Here is a 25,917-nt window from a genome sequence, read left to right on the forward strand (position 1 = left end):
TATTCAAATTATTTAAAATAATAATTTTACACTCAGAATTTATTAATAACTAAAAGTTGGAATAAAATTTATCAATCTCAAAAGTTGTAATTTCAATTTGTTACAAAATCAAATTCATTCTGATACAAAATAAACTTAATTGTAAGAATTAAAAATATCATTAAAAATCAATTTTGATCTTAAAATTATCAGTAATATATTAATATAAATGTGAATGATTGAGTAAAATTGATAATTTCATCAATCTTAATCAGTGCCGATGTCTGAATTGTATTCACAATCAAATTAGATAAATTATAATTTCAAAATTATTCAAAAAAATATTGAAATGTAAAAAAAATTGGTCCCCACCTATCAAATTAAATTCATCACATTCATTACTTAACATATTTATTTTTAATTGATACGTAATATTGTAAAAATATATGACAATCAAATAAATGATTTCAATTTAAATTGGGAAATAAAAAAGTTTGGACGTTAATAAAAAGTTCTGCAACATTATTTTAAATGGCAACTTCATAAAAAAATATAAAAATTTTAGTTTTAGCATTTTTTAAATTTATAAATAAGTAACCTTTTAATAATTAATATGAAATTAATTAATTAACTCAGTACTTCTTTTCTTATTTCAAACAACTATTTACAATTTTAGTCAATTATTTATTATTTATGTCAATTGTATTAACTATTTAAAAATGAATTTCTTTACTATAAATCTTTTAGTAATAAGAAGTAGAAATATATATAGCAACATGTTATAAAATCACAGGATATAAAATATTAAAATTAATTAAGGATCTAATTACAAATGATATAAATCAAAAATTGAGTTAGATTTCTCCATATTTTATTTAAATCATAGTGTTAAAAAGGATATTCCCCTGCAACGAATTGATTAATTTCAAGTTTCTTGATAAAGTGAATTATTAATTTGGAGGGGAATTGAGTTGACAATCAATTAATGTGATATCAATTCCCAAGCAATAAATAATTTCAAAATAATTTCAATTTAAATTGGGAAATAAAAAGTTGAGTCGCCCATTTTTTTATTGATCCGGAATATGAGACTTCATCCATCATCAAGTCAATCTAACCATGTTGAATTGAAAGAACTTTGTGACTAGATATTGAAAATAGGTGATTAAAAATTGAAGGAGAATTTGAAATTCAAATACCTCAAGATATGTGGATTAAAAATTCAAAAAATGTTTTGGATGATTTAATTGACTTTGGATATCCAAACATGTTATAAAATTTGGAAAATACAATAATTTAAGGAGAGAAACATTTTGTGTCCTACATTGGATGTTGTGTCAAGTAAACGACTACACGATGAGTTGGATTGTAGGATTCGAAATAATATTTTCAGTTCGGATTCTGTTTGTGTTGAAGAAGGAAATACAAGATTTGAGTTAGAAACTTTTTCGCCAGAGAAATTAAATGCAATTAATTGTTTTGTACTTCCTCCTTATAAGCTAGACTTAAAGGTCGGAGTGTTTCATTTGCAATGAATAGATAAATTTAAAGGTCAAGCACTTTCTTGAGTTGGACTATATCTTTCAAGATATGTGTTTGGGTGGATTTGGATTCTCCCTTATTATTTTTGTGTTGTTCATTTAAAACGATATCATATAACAGTTGTGTTAATATTTAATTATGATTTAACTTTAAAAATCATGAAAATAATATTATTTTCAAAGGAATAGTTTGAAAAGAGATAATAGAGAAGTTAAATTGGTATTTACTCATAGATAACTATATGTTGCTTTTTCTAGAATGCGTTCTAAAGAGAGATTAAAAATTTTGCTAGAAAATCATGAGAACATGCATGAAAACTGTACAATTAATGTTGCATATAGAGAACTTATCAAGAATTTGTCTTAATATATAAAATATGTGTTCAAAGCAATTTTTCTTATTCTTAGATTTTATTGGTATTAATACAAAATTTTACACTTTTTTTATATTTTTAATTCAAAAATATTTTTAATTTTTACATTGTTTTTCAAACTAACTCATGCATCACACGGGTATCAAACTAGTATATATAGAGTATGACTCTTGTGAGAACACTACCTTATATGAGAACAACTAATAACAACTATCAGGTCAAGAAATCTTGAAGAAGAGTGACAAGATTTTTTATAGATTTGATTGTTGTTTTGTGAATCTTTTAGAGAGTTGATGATTATATTAAATTTTAATTTGAAATTTTAAATATGTTAATCTCAATCGTCTATTATTTTTAATCTTAATCTGATGATTGTTATTAGTTGTTCTCACATGAGAAAGAAAGTATTATGATCATAGGAGTCGTATTATATATATACACATTATTTCCTTTCTTTTAATTCATTTAGCCAATGAAGTGGAAAATCTAGCTACCATTGTTCTCAATGAAATATCAAAGATCACAATAGGGTGGAGCTTAAATAAAGCGCTAGAGAAATATGATAACTTTTTTGCAAAGAAAAGCTTTTCTCAAACAGATATGTAAAAACATAGTTTCTGATTGTGTCGTTCAATAAGCGAAAAAGAAATTTTAGTGAAAATAATTGATTATCGTCCAATGTAAAATAGGGTTTTCACAAAGATTTTCAAATAAACATTTGGTAAACAAGTGTACACTTAAAGAATACTAATAAAATATCTTAAGAGAGAAGTAGAAACACTTAGTTTATACTAGTTCACTCAAACAGAGCTACATCCAGTTTTTCTTTACAAATGTGAAAAGGATTCCACTAATAAAAAATGATCACAAACAAGTATTCTAGACAAACACTCCGGGTTACAATAGTATTTTTTATGTCACTACTGACACACTTTTAGATTCTCCCTAAATCTAAGATACCCAAATATTTTTTTACACTAAATCATTCTTGACTTTCACAAACAAAAGTTTGAATGAATACAACATTCAAATCACTCAATAGAGTGGATAAACAATTATGTTCGAATACACATATTAACTTTGCTAGGCAAATAATGAACTACTTAAGTGCTGAGTATGTCGTCCACTGATTTTGATAGAGTTTCACTTAAGAGTTATTTTGCTTGTTTTCTCTTTTGATTACTTCATTTTGTTTGAAATATAAAGCTTGAGTCGCCTTTTAAAGGTTTCAAAGAAAGATTTGTTATAGGATTAACATTGGTGACTTGATATGTCTATGGTTGGAGAGAGAAGGAATATTAGTACATACAACCACATGTGCTTCTCTTCCGTGATGAAAGTGACCCTTGAAGAATATTCCTTTTAATTTCTTTTATTTTGTTCTTTATTAAATTCAAATGTTAGTAGTTTAAAAAAAGAAAGCCAAAAGTGAAATTTTGAAAGTTAAGTTTGTTCACTTCCCTTTGTACCTAACACTAACTTTTTCAGTACAACATTGGATGTCACTTATACTTAGTATATAAAGAAAGTGTGTAAGTGATTTAAATCCATTGGACGCGAATAAAATAACGCAATGCATGAACACTAGTTTTTCACAAGCATGGATGTTAACTAATTAACAACATGTTGGATGATGGATATAATATTTAATAAAACAATTTTCACTTGTAATTGGATGCACACAATTAAGAGCTTGTATGATAATAAATAATATCAAGTGTGCTCCTTAAGAGTAACTCATTATTTCATTAATAATATATATCTTTATAATCATTAAAATCAAAAGATAAGGATGAATCATCCAAAAAAAATGGATTGTCCAAACTTAATACTCAAATATCCCTTCTCTTTGGTTTCTCTAATCTTTCCTTTCAATTGTATGACAAATGTCAACAAAAATAAAAATAATAAATTAATATATTAGCTTTTTTATATAAAAGTTTATATAATTCTACTGGTTAAAAAAATAAAATATTCAAGACCTATTTGTTTTATAGTTTTAAAAAATATATTAGCTTTTTATTTTTAATTATTTATTACGTATATTATTCTTTTATACCATCTCATCTTCTTTTCTTAATTTTACAAATTCTTCTATTACATTTTATAGTATTGAATGAAAAATAAAAATATTTATTATCTTAAAAGTATAAAATATATTTAAAACTTAGCATAAAAGACAATAGGAAGATGATAATAGAAGAATTAAGAATTATTGGTAAATTACCACTACTTGGGCTAATTTACTTTTAAGGATGAAAATAATAATTTACTTTTAAGATGAAAATAATATTAGAGAGAATTTTTTTTTTAAATCCAAGCCTTTTATATTTTACTTTAATTAAAAAAATTCTCTATTTTTATTCTCTCTATTTTTATCTTCTAAATCAAACGCACTTAGTATTTGATAAGATTGATTGGAATGCATTTGAGATCAAAATTTTAAAAATTATCATGCATCTCATACTTCTACCCTCTATTTAATTTAAACTTTTTTTATTTATTTCAATTCACTTTCATACATGTTTGGTTCCTTCAAATCAAACATTATCTATGCATGAAGGGGGAAAAGAAAAGGAAAAAAAAAAAACCTTTGTCCTATGTTACCAAATTTGCCACCATCCTGAAGGCTAGAACTCTAAGGGGTGTATTGGATTGGGATTTTAAGAGAATATTTTGACAAAAACAATCTTGAAGATTTTAAAAGATTATGTAGGATTGTATTGATTTTGTGGGATTTTAAAAGATTTTTTTTAAAAGACTTTTTACAATCAAGATTCTTAACCCAAGATTTTAATGGATTTCTAACACAGATTTTTAAGATTTCAAAGTACTTTATAGATTTTTAAGATTTTGAAAGATTAATACATTTTAAACAAAAAAATAACGGAAGTTACAAAAGTGAATGAAAAAGATGATAAATAAATTATAATGTTTGAATAAAGAAAATAAAAACGATAAATTTTAAACCTTTTAATAACAAAGTCATTATTGCCTAAAAAAATAATAACAAAGTGATTCTCACTTCATGTTCGCCTAATTATTAGCATTTCTCCACATATCTGAACCTATATTAGTCCTCCATATATTAGTATCTTCTCGTTCCTGCTCTTGTGTTTGAACAATGGGTTCATGATCATTGTCTTCGTAATTTGGTAACACTGAAGATGAAGATGAAGACTCGTCAGTAGGTTCCACTGGAAATTCATCAGAACGACATTCTTTGCGAAGAAAATTATGAAGTGCTGCACATGCCAACAAAAGCTCTGCTTGTGTTTTAAATAGAAATGGAGGTGCTGACTTAAAAATTGTGAACCGCGATTTAAAAATACCAAATATCCTCTCAATCACATTCCTTAAGGATGCATGCCGAAGATTAAATAATTCCTTTTCATTTTCAGGGTCATTACCGTGACCTGCAAAATCTTGTAGATGATATCGTACACCTCGATATGGGGCTAAAAATTTGCGTCGATTAGGAAATCCACAATCCACCAGATAATACATACCTTGGGGCACTTTAAGTCCATTCTTCCTTGCCAAAGCATCACTTAACACCTTGGAATCATGTGCTGAACCCTCCCACCCGCTAAGAACGTACATGAATTCCAAATCAAAGTTACAAGCAGTTAATACATTTTGTGATATATTTCCATGACGATCACGATAACTGCTTACATCTCGTCCTTTTACTGATGCGGGAATAATAATAAAATAACAATAATAATAACACAATAACAATTAAAAAATTATTAACACAATAATAATAATAATAACACGCTGTCAAAAAAATAATAATAACACATTAATAATTAACATTTTAATAATAACACAAGAAAATAATAATAATAATAATGGACGTTGTAAAAAAACAAGTTGAAGAAACAGAAAAAAAAAGAGTTTTTTATTTTGATTTGCATATACAGTACTAGAAAAAAAGCAATATGAAATCTTGATGCATATCAATTGTCATTCTTTTGATGCATATTCATTGCCTGGACGTTGAAAACAATATGAATACGAAATCTTGAAGCATATACAGCACCCTTTTCTTTTGATTTGCGTAATATACATATAGTATGAACAATATTGACTATCGATTGCCATTAAAAAAATAGGTAAAATTGATTGAAAAGTTGTAAGAGAATGAACCTGGTAGTGGTTTGTGTCTTGTTCGGCAGGAGAAGAAAAAGTCTTTGGAAGATTATGAAAAGTCTCAAGGGTTTGGGTGAGATTGTTGGAGGAGTATTTTATGTGTATTTCTAACTAAAAAGTCTCTCAAAATCCATTCCATAAAAGAATCCATCAAAATCTATTTACTTTTGAATACCAAAAGACATTTTAAAAGTGGTAAGAAATCTCAATTGAATACCAACAGATTTTGTTGCCCTGAAAAAAAAAATCTTTATTGTCTTAATTGAATACCACAAGATTTGTTTATATTTTATAAAAGTCTTGATTGAATACCACAAGACCTTTTAATCATAAAAAAATCTTTTAAAATCCTTTGAAATCTTAATCCAATACACTCCCCTAATTATCCTTTTCCTCTTATAACACCGCCACAATTCGCACTCCACAAAGTTTGTAACTTTACAACACACCTTAGGATAAAAACCACACCCCATTAGTAGTAGCCAGTAGATTCAAAGTTGGAATAAACAAACAAAGCCTGGCATCTCCCACCACACCATCATCATCATCAAATCCAAACACAACAATGGCACTCAAAAGGGCACTGTGGTTGATGCTGCTGCTGTTATCTGTAGCTGCAGCTGCTACCAACACCAACAATGTGTACCAGCCTTGTGCTGATGCCAGGATTCAGAGATCCGATGGCTTCACTTTTGGCATTGCCTTCAGTTCCAGAGACTCTTTCTTCTACAACCAGAACCAGTCCCTTCAGCTCTCTCCCTGTGACCGACGCCTCTCTCTCTCTTTCTCCAACTCACAGCTTGCTCTCTTCCGTCCCCGGGTTGATGAGATCTCTCTCCTCACCATCAACACCTCTAGTTTCTTCCCTGTAAGTTACACTGTTACCTCTTTCATCTTTTCTTTTTCTTTTTTTCTTTGGCCTTGGCTGATTGAAAGTGATGTTGTTCGTTTTGTTTTTCTTGGTTGTGGGGGCTGAAATCTTGCTTTGACATGGATGTTTGACTCTGCTGTGTTGGAAAGTTTGGAACTTTGAGGTGACTTGTTGGTTATATTTAGAGAAATAGTATTAGTTTTGTACAAAAGAAATGTAAGAGAGAGAGAGAGAGAGAAGACAGTGTTAAGGATAAGAAAAGTTTAGAACTTTGAGGCGACTTGTTGAATATATTTTGAAGAAATAGTATTAATTTTGTACAAAAGAAATGTATAAAAGAGAGAGAGGAAGAGAAGACAGTGTTTTGGATAAAATGGTTGATGTCAGTGATGGATGGAGAGAAAATGTGATGTGTTATTCTTGAATGAATCAGTAATCTGTTAGATGTTGATTATATTTGGAGAAGTTATATTGGTATAAAGTTTTGTACAAAAATAGTTAGTTGGTGTGATAGAGAGAGAGATAGAAAGAGAAGATATTGTTATAGAAAATGTGGATGATACACTTGTATGAACAAGGGATGTCTTATATTTATATGTTGGTATACTATTGTCATTGTAGAATATGGGGATAATGGGATTGTGGTTTCTGTTCATTGGTTGGTATGTGGGGTACTTCTATATTTGATATTGACATGGTGCTATCTCTGGGTTGTTATAGTTACTGTAGATGACTTAGCGATTGTTTTCTAACTGCTAATTCATCTTTCTTGTGATTATGATGGTGAGGGTTCATCTTTCTTGTTATAGTACTATTTGTGCTGGATAAAATGGATTTGGGCTGGGAAAATGTTAGAAGTAGAAATAAATTTTGACACATTTTATAGCTATCCTATGACTTTCTCGTTGGACATGTGGAACTAACTAATGAACCTAAATTTATGTGCTCATTATGGCAAGAAATTAAGCAGCATAAGTGCTTAGTAATGAAGGTACGGATATCGAGGTTGTTGAATGTCATAAATTCAGTTTTAAAGTGTTTTAAATGAGATGTGAGAGGTTATTTATCACTATAGTACTCTGAGACTGCTGCACCAACCTACTAAAAGCATAATATATACATAACCATGTTGAGGTATCAAATATTGCTTAATACCTACCATACAATACACACCCTATCCTGCAACCTCCATTAAAGAAGTTATGTACAATGGCCAAACCTGGCCTATATTCTTTACATCTAGTTCAATGCCGAGGTTATGGTTCTAAACTGTCGCTTTCATTTATTTTTCCAATATTCCACTAGTTTTGACATCCCACTCAATGAAGCAAAGTTTCTACTTTTGCAACCATCTTAAGTTTCATCATGCATGCCAAGGTACTAGGGAGACTGCTTATATTATGCCCTCTGCATTGCTAATTAAATATTTTCCCTGCTACTCAGTGCCTTATAGGCTTGTAATAATCTTCAATTACAAGTTAAACCACAATGTATTGTCTTATAGTGTTGACCTATCAGTTATCTTTGTGTTAAGCTTAATAGACTTAAACCACTCCTTATTGGTGTTACAATTAAACTTGACTGCACACTTCGTACTGACTTAAATACTCTCAAGTTCTGCTGTATCTATCTCTTCACTGTTGAAATTAAGCCACTCCTCTTTGGTTATTAAACTTGATTGCAGACTTTTAACCAACCAAAATACTTTTGAATGCTGCTTTCATCTTTTTTGCTACTGTTTAGTTTGATGCTTACATCACGGTGACATCATTAGCTAAAGCTGTAACTTGCAATCACTGGTTTTACTATTATATGCAGAGTTCAGTCAAACCTGTTTGACATGACAAGTTTATTAACATATGGTCAAAATGTACATCTGATACTCAATATTGAATATAAAAGTCAACGTTAAGATAGCGAAGCTAACAATCCTTCTCAACTACTAGTATAGCGATTTTGTTTAGATCTTTGTTGAATGTGATCAATGTTAGGCTTGTTCACACGCATAAAGACATAAAACCAATAACCATAAATTGAAATAATTAGGCGGCATAATCTGAACTGTGAAGTGTATCAAGGAGGCTGCTATTTTTGGAAAAGGGACATGGTTTAGAGTTTAATTTCTATGTATTGTCAATGTAAGTTTTTTCACACTATCAATTAGAAATTATGGTAGGTATAACTTAAGGTAATTATTATCAAAGTCAACAAACTTACCATTCATGACAATTTGTTATTGAATGACAGTATAAAATTTCTCTATACTTTCAATACATGGACTATTTTCTCTAAGAAATTTGAAACTTGAAAGACCTATAATGCATGCTTGAGTTAGTAATAAAATGGCTTTTGTTTTTCTTAGAGCATTCTAATTCACAAGTTCCTAATACAGATTCCCTTGACTGAATTTGAGTATTGGAGGATATGCTCAAAACATTTGTTTATAACCACAAAGCAAACCATCAATTTTTTGTTGTTTCCAAAGAATATGGTTTATTGCTTAGTTTTATCCCTCACAACTTCTAAGAAGCCATGGTGCTTCAACGCTTCTGCTCTAATAGGATAGAAATGAGAATCTCAGGTCATGGTGACTTGCACTGGGATCCTTTAAACCATCTGCTTCCCTATGTTCAAAAAATTAAGATAAAACATGTCTGCAAAAAAAAAAAAAAATAGTAAATCAGAGCAACTGAGCAACTTTTTTTTCTTTTTTCGCATACATGAATTAGAGAAAGTTTAGTTCCCTGAAAGTGAATATGAGAACCTCAAGAAGCTAAAACAGAAAAATTGCATGAGTGGTGTCATCATTATAACTAACTTCCAATTTTCATTTTCATCATGATATGTAGGATTCTTATGGTGGATATATGGTGGCATTTGCGGGGAGGAAATATGCTGCACGTTCCCCTCTCGCATTTGTTGCAAACAGCACATATACCGTAACAAGTTTTACACTGGTAAGAGTTGTAAATCATGGACCTGAAGAGTTGAGTTTTTGGTTCGTTATTGAAAGGCTTGGTTGGACTTTTCATTTGATTAGGTGCTAGAGTTTCAGAGGGGTAGGCTGCAGAACTTTTACTGGAAGAGAGACGGTTGTTCTTCGTGCAAGGAAAAATCGAACTTCATATGCCTCAACAAACAAGATTGTGCAATCAGAACATCATCTTGCAAGGGCAGAGGAGGTGCAGTAGATTGTAGTCTTGGAATTCAGCTTGCATTTTCTGGTACAGACAGGCATCTCAGAGTGCTTAATTCATGGTTTGAAGTGGAAAACCTGCGGCAGTACTCTCTCTATGGCTTGTACTCAAATCTAAGGGACTCTCTCACTGGCCAGTATAACAAATTCTTTTAACAGCAGCAAAAAAATCTTCCTCTGGATTATTTTGTTTGTTTCGTATGGTGTTTGTAATTTTTGTGACTATTTCTCTTTGCCTTCTCATTTACTTGTTGCTGGACATTTATTGCTTACCAATTTTTTATTCATAACATTACGTGAAGAGTGTGTACATTTTAGTAGGCTGCAAGTGCCTTTACTTGTTTCTTTCATTGGCTTCTTAAAGTTTGCCACAAAATCTGTATGTGTATTGAATATGTGGCTTGAGAGGAGGATAAAACTATTTTGATAATTAAGGCTTAAATACATTTTTTGTTTATGTAATTTAGTGTTTTTTTTTATTTTTGTTCTTGTAATTTTTTTTTTCGTTTTAGTCTTTTTAAAATGTTTGTTTTGTTTTTCGTCCTTAAAATATTTTAAATAATACTTTGAATAATAAAAAATGTTTTGAATAGTAAAAAAGTACTAACTAAAGTATTTTAAGGACGAAAAATAAAATAAATATATTTTACAAAGAACTAAAACAAAACAAAAATTACAAAGATGAAAATAAAAAAAAATGTTAAATTATAGGAATCAAAAAATGTATTTAAGCCCATAATTAAAAGAAGGCAAATGTTAAATATACCCTCTGATTTAAGCTTATAATTATTAAATGTAGTTCCTTTTCTAATTCTGATTTTTTTTGCCAAATGTACCTATTTTCTGAAATTAGTTTCCGGGATGCATTTAACATTCTGCAATCTAAATTCCGGAAGGTATTTTAGCAAGGAAAATCCATGATCAAGCTCAAACATTAGCCCTTCTCCTGCATAAGTAGTTGAAGATCCATTTACAACACCACTGGACCAACCATGGTCATCACAAACTGCACCACGTCACCACCAAGGCACACCAAGCAATAGAATCCACTAGCCATGCCTCAAAACCCAATATCAATACTTGCCATCTTCTGGTCAGGGTGTATTTCGGAGGTACGTTTTTGTTGAAGAGGACAACTTGATGAAATTGCTATCTGAATGAATCTTCAATATTCAATAATTTTTATAATTATTAAATCTAAAACATGTTCTTATATATGGACCATTTTTTCCCGAGTTTGTAAGCATGTTTAATGGCGTGACTAATATCTATTGTTTGTGATTTTTAAGTAACCCCATGTATTTGCATAATAGATGGGGAACATGTGGGAGTATTCTTGGCTGACCCGTGTGTTATTATTTGATGCAAAGAACCGAAAGGATTGATTCAATTATATAAGATTTTGTTAAATTCTGAATGAGAATAATTTATTTAATAAGAGAATTTGTGTTTAATTTTCACTGTAGGTAAAATTTTCTTGGGTCACTGACAACAATGCATCACGAGTGAAATTAATCTTTGATTCAGCTGGCTGAAAGACACCTGTGATCTTTGACTCAGGAAAAAAATGATGCAAAGACCTGTCCAAGTGTTTGAGAATTTGTAAAACAACAAAATATATGCAAGTTTCCATGGATGAAACTTACTATAAAAAAACAGCTAGAGAAGACATTATACCAAGTTTGAAGCTCTTTCATATTGTCTTTTTGGTTTCTTAAAAATTAGGCACTTTTTCTTTACCTTTGTTTGTTGCTATGTGGCTCATTAATTAATAGAGGGAAGACAACTAAAGTAGAATACAATGTAGATGAGATGAGACGTATCACACAGAATCAATACATTACAAACGCTATTTTCTATCATTAATCTACTTTATTTAGAATGTTTAAAGGGTTCATAGCATGAACTAATACTGAGGTTATTAAATTGATCGATGCTTATCAGCAACATATATGCTAAATGAGTTACAAATCATGTACGGAGAAGTTATAAGATTAGTTTGATAATAAAAGAAGGGAAGAATGGAAAGGTTATGGGTTTGATTCTCCTGCTAACAAAAATATTAATAATTAACCATTAATATTTGTCGAAAAAAAAAATCAGAGGCCACCAAACTTTATTTGTAAATGGATCTTCAACGACTCATGCAGGAGAAGAGCTAATGTTTAAGCTTGATCATAGATTCCTTGCTAAAATACCTTCCAGAAACTATTTTCCAGAAGGGGCTAAGTTTGGCAACAAAATATTATCAGAAATAAAAAAAAAAGAACATTTAAAAATTTAGGAAGGTGTATTTAACATTTGAAAAAAAAACTCAATGAAGAAAAGAAAGAAAATATTTTTGGGTGAACTAGAAAATTCCTTAGTGGAGTCCAAGGATTAATTTCTCAAGGTAGTGAGATCCTTATTTAAGAAATTGACATATCTCGTCATATATATATATATATATATATATATATATATATATATATATATATATATTACATATGAAGCTAAATTGAACCCTAACAACATATATAAGGATGAAATTATTTATCAATGTAACACCATGTTAATAAAAGAAAAAGAATATAGTTTGAACCGAATCCAATTCACTGGTTACTAGTTAATCAAATTAAATCACTCAGGAAAAAATCATCAACTTAAATTAATTAGTCATTCATGTAGTTATTCTTTAACACACATCACAATAAATTTTGATTTTTATTAAATATCCTTTTCAGCATTATTAGCTTTAGTGCCACTAAAATTTTAATTTGCACATAAGTTATAAATTTATTTAAGTTATTGAATTTTCTCCAAATTAAGTAAACATTAGAAATATAGGTTCCTCAATAATCGCAAGGGATGATGATGATGATAATGATGATGATGATGATGATGAGTATCCACATACTATTTAAAAATATTAATTTTGAAAATTTTAGAATTGAGAAAATTAGAAAAAGAGAGTATCTGTTATTTTTTGTAAAAAAGAAAAAGAAAAAGCAAGTATATCACAATAATAATTCAATTCAATTAATTTATTACTTTTTGTATAAATAACACAATTATTGACCATATAAATGTTTTTATATTATTCTCTAATTACAAATTATTATGTATAATAAATTTGTTAATTTTGGCCATGGGATTCTTCAAGGATTCTCTATAGACCTTGATCTTATGAAACCCTTTAGGAGTTGTAATGTTTTCCCCAAATATCACCAAACCTTGTGATGATATGCCAACAACCTTGCCCCACGCGACATAGGTCATTGAAATTTGTGTGTCCTTCACTTGAGACTTTAGAACGTCGTTGTTAAGAAAGATTCGATAAATTATATCCACTTAGAAAAATTTAGATGATAGAATGAGAAGAGAGATATCACACCAATTGTTAAGTTTATTGCGAATAACAAAATTTACAATGAAGGGGTTCAAAGTGCTCACACTCACTAAATCCAAAATACAAAGCTCCTTATAAAGGATACTGCAGCTAATTGTCTAACTAAAAATAGTTACAACATAAAACAATTATAATTACAACACAACATATGTTAATGAACCACCCGACTAGACACTCCTTGTTACGTGATTGGATGCTCCACCAGATTACAGAAGATTGAATGACCAAAATAAAAGGCAAGAGTATTGAGCCAAATGATTAATGTTGCTATCCACCTTATTTTTATCATCCATCATCTAACAATCAACAATCTCCACCTTGGTTCAATAAAATTTCGAATTACAAGTAACTTAGTTCATCTCCAACAATCTAAGTTATTTAGATTCAGACAATGCATGAACTTGTTTCTTGGAATAGGCTTCGTGATCATGAGCATATCAGCTGGATTCTCTCTTGTATCAACTTTCTAAACTTTGAACCTATTCTCAAAATAGATGAAGTGGTATATGATGTCAATGTGTTGAGTCCTCTTATGATGGACTTGATCCTTCGTTAAATAGATTGCACTCAGATTATCACAGAAAATGATAGCCTTTACATGTGGAAACCCAAGATTGCTAATCTAACCCTTTAGCTAGATCCCTTCCTTTGTTGCTTCTGCCAGAGCCATGTACCCTGCCTATGTAGTGAATAAAGTCATTGTGGGCTGAAGTGTTGTCTTTGAAATGATAAGAGAGTTTCCAATCGTGAACACGTACCCAATCACAAATCTCATTGCATCCAAATCTACAACATAGTCAGAATCATAGTTACCAATGAAAGCATAAGACATGTTTCCATGGTATACGAGTCCAATATCACTTGTGCCCTTAAGGTGCCTGAATATATCTTTCATAGCTTGCCAATGTTCCTTTTCAGGATTAACCATATACTTACTCACAACATTAACTGCTAATGTTAGGTCCGGTTTGGTGCATACCATAAGGAACATGAGACATGTATTATTTCTCTAGTTCTGATTGAATAGTATTGAGTTCAAATAAATGAATGGACATTGTCAGAGTAATGCATACTGGTTTTGCGGATGCCATCCCAAAATGATTTAACACTTTCTGAATGTATTCCTTCTAACACAGGAAAAACTTCTTTTAGACTCGATCACTCTTAATCTCCATGCCCATAATCTTTTTAGAAACTCTCATGTCCTTCATCTCAAATTCACTACTGAGTATTGACTTCAACTTCTGAATTGCCAACAATTTTTGAGATGCTATAAGCATGTCGTCCACATAGAACAGAAGATTGATGTGGGAACCATCCTTCACCTTGCTATGATAAACACATGAGTCATTGGAACTTCTAATGTACCCATGAGAGACAACAAACTCATCGAATCTTTTATATCATTGCCTTGGTGATTATTTCATCCCATAAAGAGACCTCTTCAATCTACAAACAAAATTTTCCTTTCCTTCCACCTCAAAACCTTTAGGTTGTTGCATCATAATGTCTTCCTTTAGTCTTCCATGGAGAAAGGCAGTTTTGACATCGGGTTTCTCTAACTCCATATCTAGAGTTGCCACTAGGGCCAACAAAACACGTATGGAGGTGTGTCAAACTACTGGAGAGAATATCTCATTGTAGTCCACTCCTTCCTTCTAACTATAGCCTTTAGCCATTAGCCATGCTTTATAAAAGATGACTTCTTCAATGGATGATCCAAATTTCTTCTTGAAGATCCACTTGCACCTCATTACTCGTTTTGCCTTCAAGTAGATGAACTAAATCCCATGTCTGGTTCTTCTGAAGGGATTCCATTTCTTCAAGCATACCCTTTGTCCACTCCTCAACTTTAGAACAAGAAATTGCTTCTTGATAAATGGAAGGTTTGAATGAATCAATGTCTTTTGCTACCTATAGCGCATAAGATACTATCTCAAAATCATATCTTTCAAGAGCTTTGATTTGCCTTTATGTCTTTCTGGGTGTTGTGGTTTTTAGCTTCTTTGAATGGTTTTGACTCGTCCAGTCAATCCCCTTAACTGGTGTTGTGTTTTGATGTTGAAGGTGCATTTGAAGATCCTGATTGCTTATGTTTTTTTATTGTAGAGCTATCAAAATCCACCTGCTTAATGACATCGTTAGCCTTGCCCAAATCTTCATTGAATTTTGAATGCAACATAGAGTTTGTCAAAGATGACATCTCTACTCAGAATGGCCTTTCTTTCAGATGAAGACCAAACTTATAATCCTTTGACTCCATCTCCATATCCCATAAAGAATCCCTTCTTGGCTTTGGACTCCACCTTACCTTCACTTACATGATAGTATGTCGAACATCCAAACACATTTAGCATTGAGTATTCAACAAGCTTGTTAGACCATACATCAACAGGGGTCTTAAAGTCTATAGCAATGGATGGTGAGCGATTCATATGATAACATGTTATACCGACTGTCTCACGAGATAACATGTGGCCATGACGCATATGCCATAGGGAATTATCATTGGACATATGGCTACTAGATTGTGAAACATTAGAGACAAAACCTATCACACTGGACCCATGATGGATGTACAAATTTTCTTGTTTGGTTCCTTTCATTACCACATACTTCTCTTTCCCTCTAATTTGTATAACTCCACCTTCAACCTAGCAAGAAAAACCTTTTGAATCCATGACATCCACATATACAAGATTTTTTTAAAGCTTTGGAATGTGAAGAACTTCAGTTAAGGTTCTAACAACACCATCATGCATTCTGATTTGTACAAAACCTATACCGACATACTTAGTAGGAACATCGTTACCCATGAGGACATTTGTGACACTCTCTACCCCGACATACATATAAATAAATAAAATATATAAAAATATTGATAAAAAAATTCACGTGGATAAAAGGTTCATATTCACTTCACTATTACCATATAAGACTTATTAAAAACATATTCGGCTCAAAACAAGACCGTCAAAGTTTACAAAAAATGTTTTGTTAAATCAGTAAGGTAAAATAAAAAAATAACATTATGCAATTAAAATAAAAAAAACTCATCCCCAATGTCACATCCTATCAGAGCATTGTGTCCCAATGTCCTCTGGCACGAGGTTCTTTAAAGTCATCCATCTAGTCATCTGCTTCCACGAACACAAGGTTCGAGATCATCACTGGATCCAAACACAAATAGCACACAGGGAGTGAGTTATCACACAAAAAAAAATTAACAAAACAAATAAACAAGATATAATCAAAATAAATTATGGAAATATTTATAACATAACTCAACTTAATACAACCCACGTCACTTCAGCACTTTATCTTTAAAATTCATTTTTAATCACTAATCACATTACACATGAATCACACACTCAAGTCATGACACAATAACAATCATCAATTTCATAATAAACAATTAGCAAGCGTTATACAAAAATTATACTAAGACTCAAGCCTACATGCAATGTGGTACCATGTTAGTGAAAAACCACCCTAGGACGCTTAAGAGTACATAACAGACACACCACATAATGGATATGTCAAGTCACTCTCACTAAGTAAAATCATAAGGTGATCAGTCAAGGTCACTCTGTTTTGCGAGAATGATCCAACCATATGGGATCAACATAGGCTTAAAGGAGCACTTAAACCGAGTGTCTTTACCCCCAAGGCCTAGACTCTGAAGAATCCGTCAGGGTCTCACCTTCCTGATTTAGGTCCAACCCCTAAAACAATTTTTGCAAGCAAACACTACTTATGAATTATACAATGCCCATGACCTCACACTCGTGTTTCAAACACGTTTAACACATTACGCTACAATTTAACACTGGTTCCTAACTAGGAACCTACACTTTCTCTTTAACACTGCGCATAAACACTTTTCTCAATATAAACATTGGTCGGGTTATTGTATAATTCACAACTCACAACACAAGTATTGTCACATCAACTGTTAAACACACACACTTATTCACAACCAAATATCATGCCCACAATTTAATATCTCATTATGTCACAATCAATCATCTCATGTTTACGTGTATCTCGCAATTTAACACATTCAACTTTGCACTTATACTCAATCTCCATTACAATATTATAATCTCAAAGTAATATATTATTCTACAATTCATCATATATTCAATTTATCACATATATACAATTTCAATCATAATTTCATAATGTCAATATAACTATTTATTACGCTAATCTTATTCAAAACACAAACAAATTATACAAAAATATTTCTCAATCCACGGGGAGTAAAAGCCCTCAAACAATTTCACATAATCATACAAGAAAAATTTCAATACAATAAACATTCAAAAATAAACCCCAATTTGATCCTTTAAGAACCCCTACCCATCTTCATTCTAACCCCAATTACGATAAACTCATCCCTTACCTCTAAGCGGGCTCACGTGTGTATTGTGACAACAATAGCAGTATCTCTAGCGGTTTCCTGAGATTCTTCAAGTTTTTCCTCTGACTGCTCTGATGGGGTTCCCAAACGTTAGAGAGAAGGAGAATGGATTGAAGCCTCCATTCCACTGTATACGTGTGATGACTATTTCTCTATCCAAAGATGTTATTTTGCAAATCCCAATGGTGAAAATGTGTAGAAATGAATTACAAACAACATATAAAACTTGCACAACAATCCAACAATCAACTAGTCCAAGATCATAGTTTTACTGAGACAGATCTGGGTTTCTACAGGAAAAGGAAAATCTACGATGCAAAAGGTATTTCTCTGAGCTCCGACATGGTGAATGTGTCCGAGATCATCATTTTTCTGAGATAGTTTTGGTGGTATGCAGGAAAAAGAGAGAGTTTTTTGGGAGGGGAAAAGAGAAAACGAAATTAAGAGGAAGAGGAAGCGTAGAAACTATCGTCAGTCTGAAAACTGACCTAACATGTCTATATTTATAGCTAGGGTACTCACAACCTATCATTTATTCTATTTATTTATTTTTATTATTTTATAAAAAGAAACTCTATTTTATTCCTTATCAAATGAATAAATAAAATACCTTTTTTATTTTCTCTCAAACCATTATTTTAATTAATAAAGTTATTTCTCCTTATTTATTTAATTATAAAAACCTCATCATTTTTCTAAAACTCTATTTATTTATAATTAACAATCATTTTTAAATTAGTTTACAAAAAAAAATGGGATGTTACAACATTACCACCTGAATTCTTCTCATATGTCACAAACCAATGTTTGTGGACACATATATGATAAGAACAACCTGAGTCCTGTACCCATTGTTCAGAATGTTGTTGTACTTGTTCACTAATAGACATGACCAAATCGTTTTCCGGTGAGGAGTCATTCTGAACAAGAGCAACAACAAAATATTTCTTTGCTTTCTTTTGACAGTCTCACTTCCAAAGACCTGATTCTTTGCAGTAATTGCATTTGTCCTTAGGATCAACTTTGTTTTTCTTCTTCTTCTTCTGCCCTTTAGTAGAATTAGTCACAAATAATCCAAACGCAAAGGCTTCATCACCATTCCCAAACGCCTATGGTTGAAGCTCTCTAGAATAGAGATTGGACATTCCTTCTTCAAGTGTAGTGAAGTCCTTGTTTATACTAAGAGGGCTCATAAAAATCTCATAGGAGGGATGGAGAGATGCTAACAGAGTCATTGTTAGATCTTCGTCTTCCATCATGACATCAATGACATGTAGCTTTATCAAAACAAAGTTTAGGTCATCAAAATGTTTCATTAGTGGCATACCTTCCCTTACTCGAAGCCGAAACAAACATCGTTTTAGAAATATCTTGTTGCAAACTGGTTTCGTCATGAAAAGTTTATCCAATTTGAGCCAAAGCCCAACATCACTTAGTTATTCATAAACTTCATAAAGAACCTTATTAGACAAAGATAAGAGAATTGGCAAATGTGTCTTTTCGTCTTGTAACTTAAACATTGACGTGTCAATCTTCACAATTGATCAGAGAGAGGAGCCAAGATGCCATGTTCTTTCAACAAGGCTCGCATCTTGATGCACCAAAGGTTGAAGCTTTTCTTCCTTGTGAATTTCTAAATCTTTATTGTGTGACCATCTTCTTGATAGAATCTTTAAGACACAACAACGATAGGTAACAAATAGAATAGTTTATCACTGATGATTTGATCTACCATGAAACATAGACGAAACTGATCTTGAACCAAAGCTCTAAATAACAAGTTGTTAGAAAAGATTTGAGAAATTCTATTCCAATAGGGAAGTTCAAATAATAGAGGGCGAAGAGAGATATCACACAAATTGTTAAGTTTATTGCGAATAACAAAATTTACAATGAAGGAGTTCAAAGCGCTCTCAAGCTCATTAAACCCAAAACACAAAGTTCTTTATAAAGGAGACAACAACTATCTGTTTAATCAAAAATAGTTACAATAGAAAAATAGAAAATTGTTATGGTTACAACAAAACCTATGTTAACGAATTACCTTACTAGATGCTTCATTATATTACAAAAGATTAGACAACTAATACAATATACAAGAGTACTGGGCCAAATGACCAATGTTGTCGTTCACCTTATCTCCATCATCCAACAATCAAAAGTCATTTTTTGCACAAACACATGCAAAGAAGACTTTCACTACATCGAGATAGTATATGTCATGAAGCTCAAGAAACTTGTTCAACCCTTGAAAGTCTAGTATGGTGGAGATGGCAAAGCCTTGATTGTTTAGCCATTGGAGGGAGAGGGTTTTGGGTGGCACAATGTGCACGTTGGAGATGAACTGTGGAAAGTCTCTGATCATGTTTTCACCATTGTTGACCCATGCCTCAATTTAGGCAACACCAATGACTCCAACAATTAGAAAATTGTTGCCTATTAATAGAATAGACAACAATTTTATAATTGTTGACAATAATATATTTGTTTTTACCCTTTTATTAATTTTTTATATGTAACCGTTGCTTATTTATATCAAGCCATAGTTTAAAATCGTTCACAAGGTATAAACTATGTTTTCTTAATTGTTGATGAGTTAGGTCAGGTTGTGGAAATCTTGCCTTTAAATTTTAGCATACCCAACACCCAATAGTGTGCCCTTTAAAGAATAAAATAAAACAATTGGAATCGGAAAAATCATGAACTTGTGCTACTAGACTAAAATTAAAATTTGGAACCCTAAAATCCAATGTTTTTAAAATCAAATCGATGATTGAACCAATGAAGGTGTTGGTTTAAGGTTTGATGGTTCAATTGTGATTGAACTACTAATGATTAAATTATATATTTAAAATAATTTATATTAAGTAATATACTAACATGAAACAAAAAAACAAAATATAATATAATATTATTAATTTCTATTTATTAATTACATATTTTACCAGTTATCATGTAATTTTTAAAATATTGTTAATAACATAAATATTTTTCAAATTATTAGGTTAAGTGATTTTCTTAAACAATTACAAATTTGCAAAACCAAATGAATAAAAGAAACTTATCAATGAATAAAAATGACTTGCAAATTAAACATGTATGTCTTAGAATTCTAACTACAAAGACATGAAGAATAAAGGCTCATAACCTAAATCCCAATTAAAAAGTTAAGAAGCAAAACCCTACTCACACTATAGAATCACCAAAACACATGCACCATCAAACTTCGCAAGTTTATCTTCCTTTGTTCCTTGTATTTGCATCATCCCTACAAAAGTGGTATCTCTTTTAATTCATTATAGAAGGCAACAAAGAGGAGGAGTGATTGTATTGTCTCATTGTAGCTAGTTGAGAAGACATTCTCTTCTTCTCAATCTAATCTAAATCCTTAGTGATAGATTTTTAGAAACCAGATCAAATCGTTAAACTGCTAGACTTTATAAGTTTCGAAGATTCTTGAATGGTTTTTTTATGTCTGATTTTTCACTTATATCAGATCGGTCAACAGATCGATTCACCAGTTTTCCATTTGAATCATTCAGTCTAATCCATTTTTCAAAACCATGTTAAAGTCTATCATCTTTTTATGAAATGATTTTCTATGTGTGTCACAACAGGACAACACAATCTCATTGTCGTCTCTTTCTCATCAAGTGTCCCTCATCTGGCATTACCTTTTATCTCTATCTTTCTATACAAGTAGGTTCTCTCTTAACACTTATTTACGCCTCTCCCTCTCCATCTCTTTATTGCATTTCTTTTTCTTTTCAAGTTTTCTACTTTGACATTGGCGAGAACTGGATGGGCCATTTCTTCAAGGGTATTCAACTTTCTTTTCTTCTTCTCTTATGCTCAAATTTTAACTTTGTTATTTGATATTTGATGAGAGGGATTTTGTTTGGGGATTGTAGCCTGTGTTAGGGGAAGTTTATAGACATGCAATTGGGTGCCCTGTGAATTGTTACGGTAGACTAATAGGCATCTTGGAGTAATTATGGTCTAACTCTTTTTTATGGTGTTTTACTCTTTTTATTATGGCTATGGGACTCTTGTTGTGGTCTCATCATTCTTTTGAAACCTAGCTTCTTACTTTGTTAGTCACATGGCTTCACCACTCTCACTTTGGTAATTGCTCTTGACAAGTTCAGTAAAGTTGAATTTTCTAGCCAGTTTCAAGTTTGGCTATGGTATTGTCATGTATCAAGATTACTATATAATTAATATTGTTATTAACAATAGCTTTAAATCTAGTTTACTAATTGACTTTTATCTTTCACAAGTTTGATTGACTATTTCCTTTGGAGCACACATTTGGACTCTGAAACTACATATTTATTACAATGTATGTAAATATCAAATTTAGATTGCAGTTTATTTTCTTCATTCTTTTTGGTGTATGTTAACATTATATTGTAACTTGACTTTCTTAGTAACTTGTATAACTAAGTAGTCTAGATTTGAAATCAAAATGCATGATAACTGAGAAACCATTTTATGGATTTGAAAAGAGATGAAGGTATAAATTACTTCACTATCACAAGTCACATTGACTCAACATTTAGCTACAATATTTATTCTAGTATTATATTTGGTCATTAATACTTAACAATTCATGCATTTATATTTGTTTTTTTCTTCTTAGTAGACACGCTAAGAATTAAAGAAATTTTGTTCCTCTAGAAGGTTCCATTTTTATGTTCCCTAACCTTTGTCATAATACCAATTTAGATTCATCAACATAATCATCTCATGATAGAATACATGGTAAATGATAATTACATTTTCTTTTGTTAGCTAGTAATTAGGCTTTATTTTTGCCATTGATTTCTTGATTTACTTTATTGGTTTTATTATTATATAATGAATAAGAGATAGTTGAGCAACCTAGAGACTCCCAATTACTTCTTGTTTTAGTGTGGTAAAATAGTATTTTATTTCATTTGATCAAATTTTTCATTGTTGTCATTGCTGAGTTCCAAAAGTTTGGAACTCCTATTATTTTCTTCTCCAATGGTCTTTGTCTTGTGAATTCATCCTTATTTGCTTTTAGCAGAGCACTTCATCAATTTGGGGGTGGAGATGATCATGTGATTGATGTACCGCATATGCAACTTTCAAAGTAGTCTCCTTAATCCTAAAAATTTTCCATAGAGAAATAAAATGCAATGAAAGCCAATGATTTTATGCTGAAATAATACATGTATTTATGTATTGCAAAAGCAAGCCATGATTTCAAATAAACATTCACCTTTTTTCTTATGTGTTGCTTTCTTTCTGCTATTTATCTCTCATTCCTGGGATATTTGATATAAAAAAGTTTGTTCATCAAAGCAAGTACCGAGTTCCTTCTTAAGCAAGATGGAGAAAAAGAACAAATGAGTTGCAAGATTTGTCAAGCCCGATGATAAAAAGTTTGTGCCAAAAAATATAACCAAACATGATATGTATCATCTCAACTAAATATTTCTATTAGCAATCTACTTGGACCTAATAAATATTCTCTAGTTTTCACCAAATTTTCTTTTTCTAACAACATGAGACACAAAACTTGCCCAAACCCTTGTCATCTCCGTGGTCTACTTCTCCATTGGTCTCAGTTTTTTTTACTCATTGTATACTAATGTTTATAGGGAAACAATTAATATTTTATATCATTTTCAACTAGGCTTATCATAATTTTGGGTCTACTACAACTTTCATTGTAAATCTTGCTACCACAATTTCCAATGTAAATCATATTGGCTCTCTTTTTTATTCCCCTTGGTTGGGAAGCTAGGTAGTGATACACATATTCATGCATATTATAGATGATTATATGCTTTAATTATGATGAAGGGACTGCCCACATGTCTTTTTTTCATGTTATATCTTGTTTGATACAAATATGGCATAGGCTAACTCAATATGGTTTTGTGTATCAAAGGAAATCATTCTCCAATCTTTATCCTATAACAGTAGTAGGGGTAACCCTAATTCCTTAGCCATTTAATAAGTTTATTTAGTTTATTACTTCATTTTTTTCTTCCATGATTTCTATTAAACTAAAGTTTCCAATTGCTTCAGATTTAATGGCATTTACATATTGTTTTATGGAGAGCAGGGTTGGGGCGCGGTTTGTTATTGTTATTGGATTTAATATATAGCTTTTCCTCATAGGGAAACTTCAATGATGAATAAGTGTATGTGTTTGTATGTTCATAAATGCATATGATACTTTTGTAAGTTGGTTAGAGTTCTCTATTTGATTCTGCAAATAGAATACAAAGGACATGTGCTAAAAATAACAAGAATTGAATGGGAAAAGCCCTTCCATGATCTATAGTAACCTACAAAGAATTTCCATGATTTCTAGTAACCTACAAAGAATTTTATTTGTAGGTTGTAAGTTACTAGAAATCATGGAAGGGCTTTTCCTATTCAATTCTTGTTTTTTAGCATAAATCCTTTGTATTTTATCTCTAGAAGCAAATAGAGAACTTTAACCAACTTGCAAAACTATCATATGAATTTATGAATATACAAACACATACACTTATTCATCATTGAATTTTTCCTAGGAGGAAGAACTATTGAATCCAATAACAATAGTAAATTGCATCCCAACCCCACACTCCATAAAAGAATATGTAAATTCCATTAAATCTGAAGCAATTGGAAACTTCAATTTAATAGAAGTCATGGAAGAAAAAAATAAAGTAAGAAACTAAATAAACTTATTAAATGACTAAGGAATTAGAGTTACCCTACTACTGTCATACGATAAAGGTTGGAGAATGACCTCTTTTGGTACATAACCATATTGAGTTGGCCTATGCCATATTTGTACCAAACAAGATATAACATGAAAACAGGGCACATGGGATGTCCCTTCATCTTAATCAAAACACACGATCAACTATAATAAGCATGAATATGTATATCACTACCTTGTCTACCAACCAGGGGGAATAAAAGAGAGAACCAATAGGATTTACATGGGAAGTTGTTGTAGCAAGATTTACACTAAAAGTTGTAGTAGAATCGTGTGGAGTGTACAATGTCAATTGTTTCTCTATAAACATTAGTATACAATGAATAAGAAAAATTGAGACATGTGGAGAAGTAGACCATGGAAATGACAAGGGTTTGGGCAAGTTTTATGTCTCTTGTTAGAAAAAAATGGTGAAAACTAGAGAATATTTATTAGATCCAAGTATATTGCAGATAGAAATATTTATTTGAGATGGTACATATCATGTTTGGTTACATCTTTTGACATAAATTTTTTTGTCATCAGGCTTGACAACTCTTTTATTATTTTCCTCTATGTTGCTTAGGAATGAACTTGTACATGCTTGGATGAACAAACTTTTTTTAGATCAAATACTCCAAGAATAAGAGATAAATAGCAGAAAGAAAGTAACATAAGAAAAGAAGATGAATGTTTATTTGAAACTGTGGTTTGCTTTTCAAATAGATAAATACATATATTATTTTACCATAAAATCATTGGTTTTCTTTGCATTTGTTTCTCTAAGAAAAAGTTTTAGGATTAAGGAGACTTATTTAAAAGTTGCATATGGGGTTCATCAGTCACATGATTGTTTACACTCATAAACCAATGAAGTGTTCTGTTACGAGCAAACAATGATAAATTCACAAGACAAAGACTATTGGAAAAGAAAATAATAGGAGTTCCAAACTTTTGGAACTTAGCAATGACAATAGTGACAAAATCTAATTAAAAGGAATAAAACTACTATTTTACCACACTAAAGCAGGAAGTGATTGGGAGTCTTTAGGTGGCTCAATTATCTTTTATCTTCTTTATATATATATCAAAGTCAGTAGGTCTGGGATATAATTGTCAATTTTATTCTTCCACTAAAATGTAGGGTAATTTTGTAATTATCAATGTATGCATTGTGGAATCTTCTTTTGCTTATTATTGAGGCTTTATTAGTGGGATTCATTAAATTTGGTCATTCGGTCATGCCTTACAATTTCC

At 31.1% G+C, this 25,917-nt stretch overlaps 2 protein-coding genes across 2 annotated transcripts; one reads left to right on the forward strand and one right to left on the reverse strand.

Moving 5' to 3' along the window:
* Window positions 1–4,862: 4,862 nt before the first annotated feature.
* Window positions 4,863–5,593, reverse strand: LOC114374115. The gene has a single exon (XM_028331719.1). It carries the CDS (start codon window positions 5,495–5,497, stop codon window positions 4,931–4,933), a length of 567 nt encoding a protein of 188 aa, XP_028187520.1. The 5' UTR covers window positions 5,498–5,593; the 3' UTR covers window positions 4,863–4,930.
* Window positions 5,594–6,473: 880 nt separating this feature from the next.
* LOC114374751 lies at window positions 6,474–10,466 on the forward strand. Its single transcript, XM_028332417.1, has 3 exons — window positions 6,474–6,917; window positions 9,770–9,877; window positions 9,961–10,466. Exons 1-3 carry the CDS (start codon window positions 6,615–6,617, stop codon window positions 10,270–10,272), a joined length of 723 nt encoding a protein of 240 aa, XP_028188218.1. The 5' UTR covers window positions 6,474–6,614; the 3' UTR covers window positions 10,273–10,466.
* The last annotated feature ends 15,451 nt before the right edge of the window (window positions 10,467–25,917 follow it).

Source organism: Glycine soja, chromosome 11, assembly GCF_004193775.1.
Source record: "Glycine soja cultivar W05 chromosome 11, ASM419377v2, whole genome shotgun sequence".
NCBI classification, from domain to species: domain Eukaryota; kingdom Viridiplantae; phylum Streptophyta; class Magnoliopsida; order Fabales; family Fabaceae; genus Glycine; species Glycine soja.